This window comes from Montipora foliosa, chromosome 11 (genome assembly GCF_036669935.1).
Source record: "Montipora foliosa isolate CH-2021 chromosome 11, ASM3666993v2, whole genome shotgun sequence".
In the NCBI taxonomy this organism is placed as follows: domain Eukaryota; kingdom Metazoa; phylum Cnidaria; class Anthozoa; order Scleractinia; family Acroporidae; genus Montipora; species Montipora foliosa.
The window spans coordinates 40,416,566-40,428,545 of NC_090879.1; the positions used below are offsets into that span (position 1 = coordinate 40,416,566).

Sequence of the window (11,980 nt, forward strand, 5' to 3'; positions counted from 1 at the left end):
AAAGATATCGACACGGACCGCTTGGCAGAGCTTCTTGAAATTACCGAGGAGTCATTTGCACAACTTCATCAATTGTTATCTTTGAAAGACCGCCTGAATGAAGTTAAAGAAGCTGTCCCTGAAGTCTCTTACAACCAAATTCGTTTTGTTCTGGCATGCATGATCAGAGATGTTGTAATTCATGTAAAATGATATTACTCAGTCCAGTGGAGTCAGTATTCTGTTTTTAACATTTTATATTCCAGACTGTTAAGTTCCGTTTTTAATGAAAATGATTATGTTGTCTTTATAGCGGATTATTTCTAGGCAAGACGAAAATAAAATTGTTCCAAAACTGCACACCGCTTTTTAGTGATATGAAACTACGGGAAGGGGGGTGGGGTTGGGGGCGGAGCAGGGATCTTTGACCATGGAACAACTCTAGTGTCATTTGGTAGGAAGGTAGGGGAGATTACTGAGGTGGTTAGGATAAAAAAGAAAGGCTGCAGTCATGCTATGTTCAACATAATGTACTGATGTTTTTCTCTGAAAATCGCAACATCAATTTCATGTAAGATGCAGTTAACTGTGCGAAACGTTTCACCTTTGATTGACGAAGAAAATTACAACATTCCAAGACTGAGGGATTTCATCTCCAAGGTGACAAAATTGTTTGAAGAAATTGTTGCCTTTTCCAACAACTTTGTAAATTCTAAAAAAATAATGTATTTACACCCATATTCAAGCATTTCATAACAAAAACTAAACTATTCCATGGCAGTTAAAGGACCCCAGTCAGCCTCCTCCATTTTCGACGCCATCGAAATTATTGATCTTGCATGGTCAAGCGAATTCTTATTGCTTCACTGTAAGTTGTGTTCCAGAAAGTGTGTGATTATCTGTTGAAGTTCCACAGTGGTTTCCTTTCTTTTGACATCCTCTGAAGAAAATGTACTAGCCAAACTCTCGCATGTAAACAGAAACAAAGTTGTGGCGGACTAGGGCCCTTTAAGTTTAAAAAAAAGAAAAGAATTATTACTTATGTGAAAATAAATATCCTTTGTTCAGAGTTCAAACAATAAAAAATAAATCAGAAAAATGATTTCAGTCACTTTGCATGATTCATTAACTATGCATAATTACTGAACTGTACAAAATTTACCTAACTATTTCAAGTATTTCAATACTGACAAATATTATGGTTGCAAGTCAAAAATAATAATGCAAGTGAATCTAGCAGTTGCATGTTTTGTTCACAATGCATAATTTTCTACCTCCCCCTTTTTTCCCACCTCAGGCAATCATGCTAGGCATAAATACAACTAAAATATATCTTATTGCATGGCCGTAGCTTCATCAGTTGTAGATAACCTCAGTCATTGAGCCAATGGTGAGAGGGCAGTGCCAATGAAAATTCATCATCTTGTCAATCCACTCTGCAAATGCCTCTCCATTTCCAGGTGAGACACTTGCAATCAAGGCTCCACTGTCTTTATGGGAATGGGAGTCCACAAAGTACAAGGTTCCACTGTCACACATAAGGAACATTGTCCTTTCAGAAGAGAAAAATAAATGGCAACTTCTCTGAGCTCCAAGTGCTAATGAATTTAAGTGTTCGGCAAGTAATTCCTTTGGCGAACCAAAGAAATCTTTTTGTTGTCCCAAGTATGCCACACCACATTCTTCTCCCGCAATTTCCACAGCCTCGTCTACATTCACATTTATGCCTTCATGGTCAAACAACTCATCATGTAATTCATTGCCAGATGTTATTGCCCACTCAAAGACCTCTCTCCAAACATTGGACAATGTCAAACCTTGCTTTGGGACCAGAAGACCTTTTGATGCCACTTGGCCAAAATACAAACAAATGAATGCACAGGCATTACTCCCATTCCTGCCACCAATTGTTGACTGGCTGAAGTCTTCATGAAATGACCACTCTGTCACCACTTTGTTGAATTCTGAGAGATGACCACAAATACTGGCAGGCTGTATAGAAGGTGGTACACTGGCCAGGGAAGTGGATGGTAGCACACTGGCAGATTGTGTGGCACTTGGTACACTAACTGATTGTGTGGCACTTGGTACACTGGCTGATGGAGTAGCATGTGCTACATTGGAAGATGATGTGACTAGTTGTACATTAGGCGACGCTGTGGGTAATGTTACTGTAACAGGTGACACTCTAGCTGGTGTCCTAACACTAGCCATACTTGATTGTGCAGCAGTTGGAACACTTGGTGTTGCAGCAGAAGAGAGTAATCCAGCCTGAGCAGTGGTTTGTTTGTTCTTGCGGTGGTAGCTGCTCCACCATGACTTGATCTGGGTGGCCGAGAGAACTTCTAAGCCTGCTTCTTCCATTGCTTTTATCACATCTTTTGGTTCAGCTCTTATGCAGTTTACTGCTTGTCTATTATAAAATTCAATCATTATATCTTTCTGGGCTTGGCTAAATGTGGTTCTTTTTCCTGTACTATGCTTTAAGGCATACCCCATTTCTGGTCGCTGTGAGGAGTGCTGGTCAACCTCCAGTGGAATTAGAGTAGCAGCTGCTGGTGGTTCCACTGCATGTTGTATGAATCGTACAGCATAGGTCTCTTGACTGGAGCCTGAGAAAGGAGATGGACAGTTTGGTTCAGGTGCTGGGTGATCATCTGCCACTGTGGCTCCAGTTGCACCTGCAATTGGAACTTGACGTCCAGAGATTTGCGAAAGCTGAACCTTTGTCTTGCTTATTGTCTGCCCCATGCCAGCCAAGGATCTTAAGATTATACCATCACTTAATGAACCTTCGACCGGAAATGTGAAATTGCCAAACAGGGAAATGTCTTTCAGTGTCCCAACTTTCTCAGCCTTAGACCTATCAATCGTCAACTTCTTACAGGATGCATTCTTCATCGTCTGCAAGAAAAAAATTATAATGAAGTTTATTTTCTCAAGGATATTTAGGATATTGTGAGAGTATAAAAATAGTCTAAACACCTAACCTAACCTAACCTAACTTAATCAAACCTAACCTAACATACCATACCATAACCTAACATAACATAGCATAACATAGCATAACATAATGTATCATAACAATTTATTCAGGAAGTTACCGCACAAATACAAAAACACTCTGAAGAGGGGAATCATGTGGTTAACCCTGTCTAAAAACAACTTCCCTGACTAAAAACTATAAAGATAAAATTTAACGGCTACTGATTCAGTAAATTTTCAATAAATATTCAAATAAATTTTTAAAAAGTCTACTCTAAAATGCATTTAAGACTACGTAGATTTCAAGTGTAAAAAGTACATAGATTAGGTGTATAAAAAGGCTTCATACTAAACATCTTACAGACTTGCAAGAGGTTATATACACTTGCACAACAAACAGAAAAATCTAAAACATTGTTACCGTAATTGCATTTCATAGTTTTTGATAAATGCATTTCATATTTCTGACAATGGAAAGTTTGTTATAAACATCACCTGTTAAAGGTGCCTTTGAACAACCATGTGATCCATTTATTTTATGTTTTAAGTACAAAATCCAATTAGATAAAAGTTACTTGTAGCCTTTTCCCCATTCCTTTAATTCACTGAGATTCAAACAATTACCTTAATCAAATCTGCAACTTGTTCCCCACTTTCCAAATCATTTCCTAAACGCACCCATCGTACAATTTTATGGCTGATGTGGGCAAAATGGGAATCCAGCCTAGACTTGCCCTCTCCTGCCTCAAAATTGTTGTTCTCCTTGAGTGTAAAATTGAAAACACTGTTGACTTCAGCAAGGTAGCACAGAACTCCACTGTTGGTAATGGGGACCATTGTCTAAAACAAAAGCAAAGTACATAAATGTAAGTTGAAATTTTTTGAATGGAATGGATCATTTCTATGATCAATTTTAAGAATGATGCCACTTTAGACAATTTTAACTTCACAAATGAAAAGTGTACGACACATGTTTTCCTGTTAAGAAAACACACTAGAAGCTAATTTCCATACAAAATAAACTTTATTTCCCTTACCTGAAAACAGGTATACAGAAAAGCCTGGATAAACTGATTCCAGCCACTTGAAACCAATGTCCAGGGCACTTTGTGTGAACCAAGCATCTTGTTTGGTGTCATCAGACCACAAGTCAATAACCTCAATATTTCGCAGACCCTCTCCTACCTACATGCACATGTGTGGAAAAGAAGAATGACTAATGCTTACTTACAGTTATTCACTCAAAATGAGTCCAGCAATAAACCCGACACCGCATTTGAGGAATACTGGTACAGTGTATACTAAAATTAAAAGTATCAATCCTTGAACAAGTTGACATGCACAAATTAGGTTACTACCTACTGACAGAGCCTGTACATGATTAGACAGGTCTCGTCATGAAGAAAATAAACAAAGTACAGCCAATGGTCCCTAATCATGAATAAACTGAGCCTATCAAACTATACAATGTAGAGTCAAAGTACTCTGTGTTGTCACATCTGTCCAGAAAGTACATGTAGTCATTTAGCTTACTAAAGTCTCTACAGACCAATGCCTAATCTATTTGTTTCTAATGATAATCAATGCTAAAATGTTATGGCTTATAAATGAATCAAGAAACAAAATGGGTATGGATAAATTGTTTACCTGAGCAATGACAAAGAATCCATGAAGGGAGATTCCTCTTTTACCGTACCATTCTCACTGATTCTCTCTTACTCTCATTCCAAGTTCAACTTTCATTTTGTAATCGATTATGACCACAATTTCTCCTGGTGCAAGGTTTTCAAGGATATATTGGTAGTATCCCCCTTGATGTTTAGTGCGAATCAAATGTGCAAGGTACTCTTTGTGATTTGTTGAGACCTCCTTCCAGTTCTTCAAAAGTATGTCCCTCTTCTGCTGATCATTAATCCTCTCCACTCCCTCGGTGACTTGTTGCCTCAACTCATGGAACTTTTCTAATGCTGGCGAAAGGTGATCATGTTGTGACTGACAATCCCCAAGAGCATAGTCAAGGCACAGTTCGGCACAACTGGAATGCCTCTCAACCTACAATCAAAATAAGTATTGGAGTGAAGCGACATTAGGCAAATCTGTTAGTACTTCATGGACCACTTCTTAAATGTATATTCTACAAAGAAAGGTACCAAAGGTACATAATTACTGACCATGTACTGTATGTGTAACTTTTCTGATTATTTAGAAAGCATAAGAACAGATTTAGGGATTTTTTCCCAACATACTGTATACACAAGATCATACACTGTAGCTTTCCTTAATAGATATGGGACATTGTTCAAGAAATAATGTGCAACTTTGCTTTGTTTTTCAGTAATGTGTACAGGGCTGCAAATCACAAGAAAAACTTGGTGCGACATCACATCACAAATTAACGTCAGTTTTTTATGCATCTGTCCTGTTATTGAGCATGAATTTTGTCATAACATTGTCAAAGTAGCTGTGGATCCACAAGGCAATAGGTGAGTGGATCCGTAGAATACTTTGACAATGTTATGATGAGATTCATTGTCAATAACAGGGCAGCTACATTAAAAACTGACATCAATTTCCATTTTTCCGATAACAAATTGTCAAATTGTCCGCTCTCATTCATTGGCACAACATATAAGTTATAGATTCACGTGTCTGTCTGCTCATTGACAATAAAAATTAGCCAACGAGCGTGCAAGAATTTCTGTATTCATCGTAAAAATGAACTTTGCACTTTGCCTTGCCCAAATTTACATCTTACAAAAATCACATCCCTGTACAATCCTGTACTGAGAACCAAAGAACATCAATACAAATTTTTCAGTCCAAAAAGGATAAAACAAAGCCACTGCGAATTTATCGGAAAAATGGTATTTGTAGCCTACAAGGCTACATTTATAAGCTCTACAGGTTGTATGTGATTATTTACAAACATACACGTAGCAAACATTGCACTTGTACCTGCTTACTAAATTTCACTTTGAGAAACTTTTGATATTCTCTGCAGACTTTTACAAGCTGTGGGTGTGAATCAGCCAGTACTCCTTCATTCTTTAGCTCATCAAGGAGACACAGGAGAGAGTCAAAGTTAGAATGACCAAAATCGTCACATAAGTTACAAAGACCAGCAAGCATTGAGTTTGAACGAAAGTTCTTTGGAACATGTGCATAAATGTAACTTCGCTTTACACCATTTGGAAATTTCAGCTGGTATTGCTGAATGACATCTTTGATGTCACACTGCCAGTAGCGAACACCTGTCTCTTTTCCATCCACAAGAACACTTCTGCACGATGATGGTCGGGAGATATCATCTTGATGAAGGAACTCCTGAAATTCCTGAATTATTTCAGGACTCACAGCTTGCCTGGTAAACTTCAGTCCACCTTGAGGGACACCACCCCTGCCAAACAATATGGCATGTACTCTGGCAGCTGTGATGGTGCTTTTTGAGCAATGGAAATATGATTGCAGTACTGATTGGCTGAAGTCCCATGCCACAATTGAAAGAAGTCTTCGACGTTCATCACTGCACTTGCTTACTCTTCCAATAACTTTCGCCATCTCCGTCCTACTCTTTTTTCCTTGAATGTCTGCCCCATTTACTTCCAAGTTGCTTTCTTTCATACTCCTGCCAATCAACAACTTCTGAGAAACTTTTGCTCTCTGGGCACGAATTAGCTTGCTGGTTTCCTGGTGTTTGGATTCCACGTAATCTTTTGCTAATGATCTCAAAAATTTATCGTCATTTCCAGTTTCAGGAGGCCTTTGGAACAAATCTTTATAATTGGTCTGGAACTTTTTACACTGAATAATGTCTCTCATTATAGCATGAGTTCCAACCTCACCGACAGAAGTGTAGTCTGCCACAAGATTCTCTATTTTATCTAAGATTTCATTTCGTAGGTCTCGTTTTCGCCGTTCTTGAAGTACTTCGTAGCTGAATCGAAGATTTGTCTGTTCAGGACACTGACATGCTTTGTCTTAAGGAAGTGCTATAGTGTCCAAAGCTGGCAATTCGTTCGATGCTGCCTCCACATCAACATCAAAGAGATTTTGATCCTCGTTTTGATATGGATCATCGTTAAAGAACTGCGATTCCTCTTCTTGTGCATCCCTCTCAGCCTAACAATGAAGTATTTCGAGCTTTAGTATTCTGAAAACACTGGTCTTTCACAGTCAGGAGAAACTTTAGGCATGGTCAAGATTTGGAAAAACAATAGGTGCGAATTTCTAAAAATTCACTACAGCTTACCTCGAGTGTTTCGCATTTTCTTTGAAGCTTAATTCTGTCCCAGCAGAAACTACAAATCTTCCTTTTTCGTTCTTTGTGCCCAGAGATACTAAACCTTCCTTTAGCACAGAACTTTTCTTCGGCGTAAGTTGTTTGAAACAGCTCCTTGATGCTCGTATCTCCGTGACCCCATTCCGCGTGATACGGACAACAACAAAGCTTCTTGAAAGGCATTTAAGATAATTTACCGACGATTTAATACCATAAAATTGAACTATGTATAATGAAAAAACTCCGATAGACTGTAACATATAGATTACATAAACATACGGTGAAGAATTTTGCTTCAGATGTCCAGGGAAGAAACTCTTCGATCGCAATCCAAAATGGCGTCGCGCGTGATACATCACGTTTTCGTCTCTAACTTCTGATTGGCGCATAGAACAATGCCCAAATTTGGCCGAGAGACAGAGATCAAGGGCATGGGTAAGAAGAAATCCAAAAAAGGCTTTTTTTTCATTTTTTTCTCATCTTTTTTCGACATTTTCCGATATTAGCCAATCAGATGCCTCGATTGGAGTGAAGTTAAAAATTAATATTTCGCAGCTTCTAATTACTTTTGCCGCTGGGCTGCCTGCTTCTTAGCCGGACCATTACTTAATTTCAAAAGGCATTCTTTTTTGGGAAGTAACGGGAAAACAGGGAAAAAAATTGACAACAAAGCAAGGATTTCATGCCAATTAAAACCAATAGTCAGAAAATAAAGGAAACTTTTCCATTTTTTTTCTATAAAGAGTACTGTTACATGATAATTAGGATAATTAACTTGAGTTATATGCAAAAGGAAGGGACAACAACCAAAGTTTCACTTTTTAACAAACTCTGAAACTATTAACAACTTGGCAAAACCAATGATCTTGCAATCTTGCGATGGACCGAACTGATTCCCTTGGGATGAGGCCCTTGTTTGGCATCAACACTTGGGATGGACTGAAACACCTGATTCCCTTGGGACGAGGCCCTTGTTTGGCATCAACACTTGGGATGGACTGAATTGATTCCCTTGGGACGAGGCCCCTTATTTGAATCGACACTTGGGATGGACTGAACTGATTCCCTTGGGACGAGGCCCTTGTTTGGCATCGACACTTGGGATGGACTGAAACACCTGATTTCCTTGGGACGAGGCCCTTGTTTGGCATCAACACTTGGGATGGACTGAACTGATTCCCTTGGGACAAGGCCCCTTATTTGGCATCGACACTTGGGATGGACTAAACTGATTCCCTTGGGACGAGGCCCTTGTTTGGCATCGACACTTGGGATGGACAGTAAACTGATTCTCAAGGGACGTGGCCCCTTATTTGAATCGACACTTGGGATTGTCTGAACTGATTCCCTTGGGACGAGGCCCTTGTTTGGCATCGACACTTGGGATGGACTGAAACACCTCATTCCCTTGGGACGAGGTCCTTCTTTCATGGTAATACTCTACTGATACCCTATGGGTCTTTGTCTTGTGGTTCAACTTGCTTCTAGGCCTAAGGAAAATGTACACCCTCAGGACTCTGTGTAACTTGTCAAAAGCCATCTACCACAGCACAAATTTGAATCATGTTTACACATTGTCTATACTGATGTCAATAAGTTGGAATCAGAAGCCCATGACATTCAAACCTTTCACTTGTTCGTTCAGAGCAAGGGTTTTTGGATTTAATGTAGCTTGTGCATTTTCCTGTGCATGCAACTTCGATCTTATCTTTGTCCATATTTGGGAATAAAATTGACATCACGAAATCCCCAGCTTTGTTCAAGGAAAAGAGTTGGAAGTTGCACGCTTGAGGGAATGTGGTACACATGATTCCTGTCCAGCGAGAGTGACATACTTTCCTTCCATGTTTCGTTGCAGGTCTCCTTTTGCGGAAATTACATGGTCCAACAGGATACCCTCTCTGCCACCGTATTAGGTACTGTACATGTAGTTATAACAGATTCAATGTGTATACAGTACCAGCCAAACTATAGCGTATACATATCTAAACATATTGTAATTTCATGTATTTACATGTTAACAAGAAAAGGAAATAAAATACAAATTTTCAAGCATCTTAGTTTTTCCAAAATTTGACACGATAATTGTGATGCTTCTTGCTTCAAAATTATTGATAATGCTACTTCATTCTATCAACTCAAAATCAAGGAGAGCTTCAATATTGAGCAGTTGAAACTCGAACTCAACAAACAAGTTGATCGTGTCAGTTGTGTTCTCTATAATATTGTTGGTTCGTTTGAGTTTTACCTATTTGTAACGAACATTTAATCTACAAAGAATCATTGCATTGATAGTTATATACATATACGAATTATCTTGTAAAAGTTTTAATGCTACACCCGCTATGGCTGAAGATAATGTTTGAAACATCGAAACATGTTCCGTAAATTCAAAAGTGTGGTTGTATTTTTAAAAATTAGTAACAAATAAAATTTGAGATAGCATTCATTCCCATGGCAAATGAGAAATGAACACAACCCTTCACTACTTCTTTCCAATGGACAATTAATTAACAATTCACAGATTTTATTAATTTTTTGATAACACCAATATCTCCACGATGCACCACATTGCAGCCACAGAGACACAACCAGTTTTGTGGAGACACAAACAAAAAAAACAGGTAAATAACTCAATCTATCCTCTTTGACCTTTAAAGATCCACCCAACTTACATGTAAATGTTAATCTGTACAAGATAAAACTCCTTTGTCAAACCAAAATACTAATAACAAAATAATGATTATGTAATAGCAAGCAAAATGTCTGTGCAGCCACAAAAGGGCCAGCCAGAGGAAAAGCAAAAACATGGACATGCTGACAAAGGAAAACAACAAAGTATGATTGATCTTTCATTGCGAGTGCATAAAAATAAGCAACTCCTAGTCTGAATCAAGGTTCTCAATAGAGTTTTAAGGAACTGTTGTTGTGCCATTTTCAGAAGCAGAAGCAGCTAAAGGGTCAGCAGCAAAAGGAACAGCCCTTCCAAAGAAGTCAGAGGCACCAAAAGAGTCAGGAGCAGCAACAGGGTCAGCAGCACCAAAAGGGCCAGAAGAAATTATTGCACCTGCTGACAACGGTAAAAAATCATCTTTCATAGGTACTACATGTACATAAGAGAAGGCAACAATTAGGTTAGAGTCCCGTACAAATAAACAGGCCATCATTGACAGACTTGAATTTACAATCAAGTGGCTCTCACTTAATGAAAACAGATCAAAAACTGACTTGCTGACTTGGTGCCTGTTCAGCTAATGGGTAACCTGATTAACTGTAATTATGAGCTATATGTTGAAACTGTTAGTTTCCCATGTTCAGCAAGGAAAACCAGCTGAAGAGCTGCAAGAAAGTAAAAGGCTGAGGTAACAAAAATAAATCTTATTCAAATGGGCTACATGTACATACGAGGCTGTATTTAAAATATTTCCTTAATTTCACGTTATATAAATCTTTTGTGTTCTTTCAATGCTACATGTAATTTAGCCTAGCCTAACCACGGGCCAATGCGGCATGCAGCCCTTTGCACGCCAAAATGGGCTTCTCTTCATTGTGGGGGCGTCCCAGAATCCAACACGACTTGGACGTGTGGGTGTCAGTGCAAGGATTACAACAGGCCCCTTCCCACAAACTTTCAAGGTACCATTTCCCAAGCTCATTAATGGAAATGAGGTTAATGTTTGGACAAGTCATGTGTTTAGTGGGACTAAAATATAATAATTAGTTGAATGTGCTAGCTGTGTTAATCATTCCGCTAAAAATATGGACAAATTTGCATTACTATTATTGTATGGGGTACGGCAACACAATATTAAAAAAGGAGCACTTGAGACTATTTATATTGCACCTCAAAATCCTAAACAAAAATAACCAACCATGGCCCAATTGAGTTCCAAACAAAGAGCATGCTTGGGTCATGTTCCAGCTGTTTTACCCAACAAAAACAATTTCCAAGAAAATCTGTCTCGCTGAGACGTATGTATTATTGAATAACATACAGTGTATGTTCAACAACAAGCATTTAAAGTAAATCAGTAATTTATCCGTTTGTTTATGTATTAATTTTTCACCCAAGATCATGCAAAAGATGAAACCAGTGAAGATGAAGGGCGCAAAGACAGAAAGGAAGAGCAGAATCAGAAAAGGAAAAGGAGGGATAAGCGGTCAACAGCACAACGAAAAAAATCAAAGAAATAAAAAAAATACTTCAAGGAAGGCGGATCGTTTGCCCCATACTTATTTTCCGACTTTTCAATGATTTTGAGTGTCCGTGGAGTGTCCATACTATTCTAGCTCGTAGTTGTTCAAAAGCTTGATTTATTAAACAATTGAAGGAGAACCAAACGCTGTGAATTCCATGTTTTTCACTTTATTTCGCCCAGAACGGGAACAATAGTAGTAAAGGTACACTGTAAAGCTTATTCATTACATAAAAGAAAACCAGCATGTCAAGCCTTGAAAACATTCATATTCAACCTCAACAAATGAACCTTGTGGTGATTTGCACACATTTTATTGATCATGGGCCTGGGTTTTGTTGACAACATTTGAGTCTTGCCTGTTGGGAGACCATAAACATACATTTTAGGTATGTTACTTGAAGGCAAGAAATTAACTAGGATAATTTCCTTGTTCAGAAATGGTGCCAAAGTCAGGTTAATGTGGTGATTTGCAAACATTTTATTGACCATGGGCCTGGGTTTTGTTGACTTATGGCTGCATGCTCAATGATGCAATAAT

General features: G+C 38.5%; 1 protein-coding gene and 1 pseudogene across 1 annotated transcript; one reads left to right on the forward strand and one right to left on the reverse strand.

Annotated features, from left to right (window-relative positions):
- Positions 1 to 1,335: 1,335 nt before the first annotated feature.
- Positions 1,336 to 6,783, reverse strand: LOC137977066 (uncharacterized; annotated as a pseudogene).
- Positions 6,784 to 10,005: 3,222 nt separating this feature from the next.
- LOC137977067 (uncharacterized) lies at positions 10,006 to 11,437 on the forward strand. The gene is made up of 3 exons (XM_068824359.1): positions 10,006 to 10,081; positions 10,185 to 10,322; positions 11,316 to 11,437. Exons 1-3 carry the CDS (start codon positions 10,006 to 10,008, stop codon positions 11,435 to 11,437), a joined length of 336 nt encoding a protein of 111 aa, XP_068680460.1.
- Positions 11,438 to 11,980: the final 543 nt, after the last annotated feature.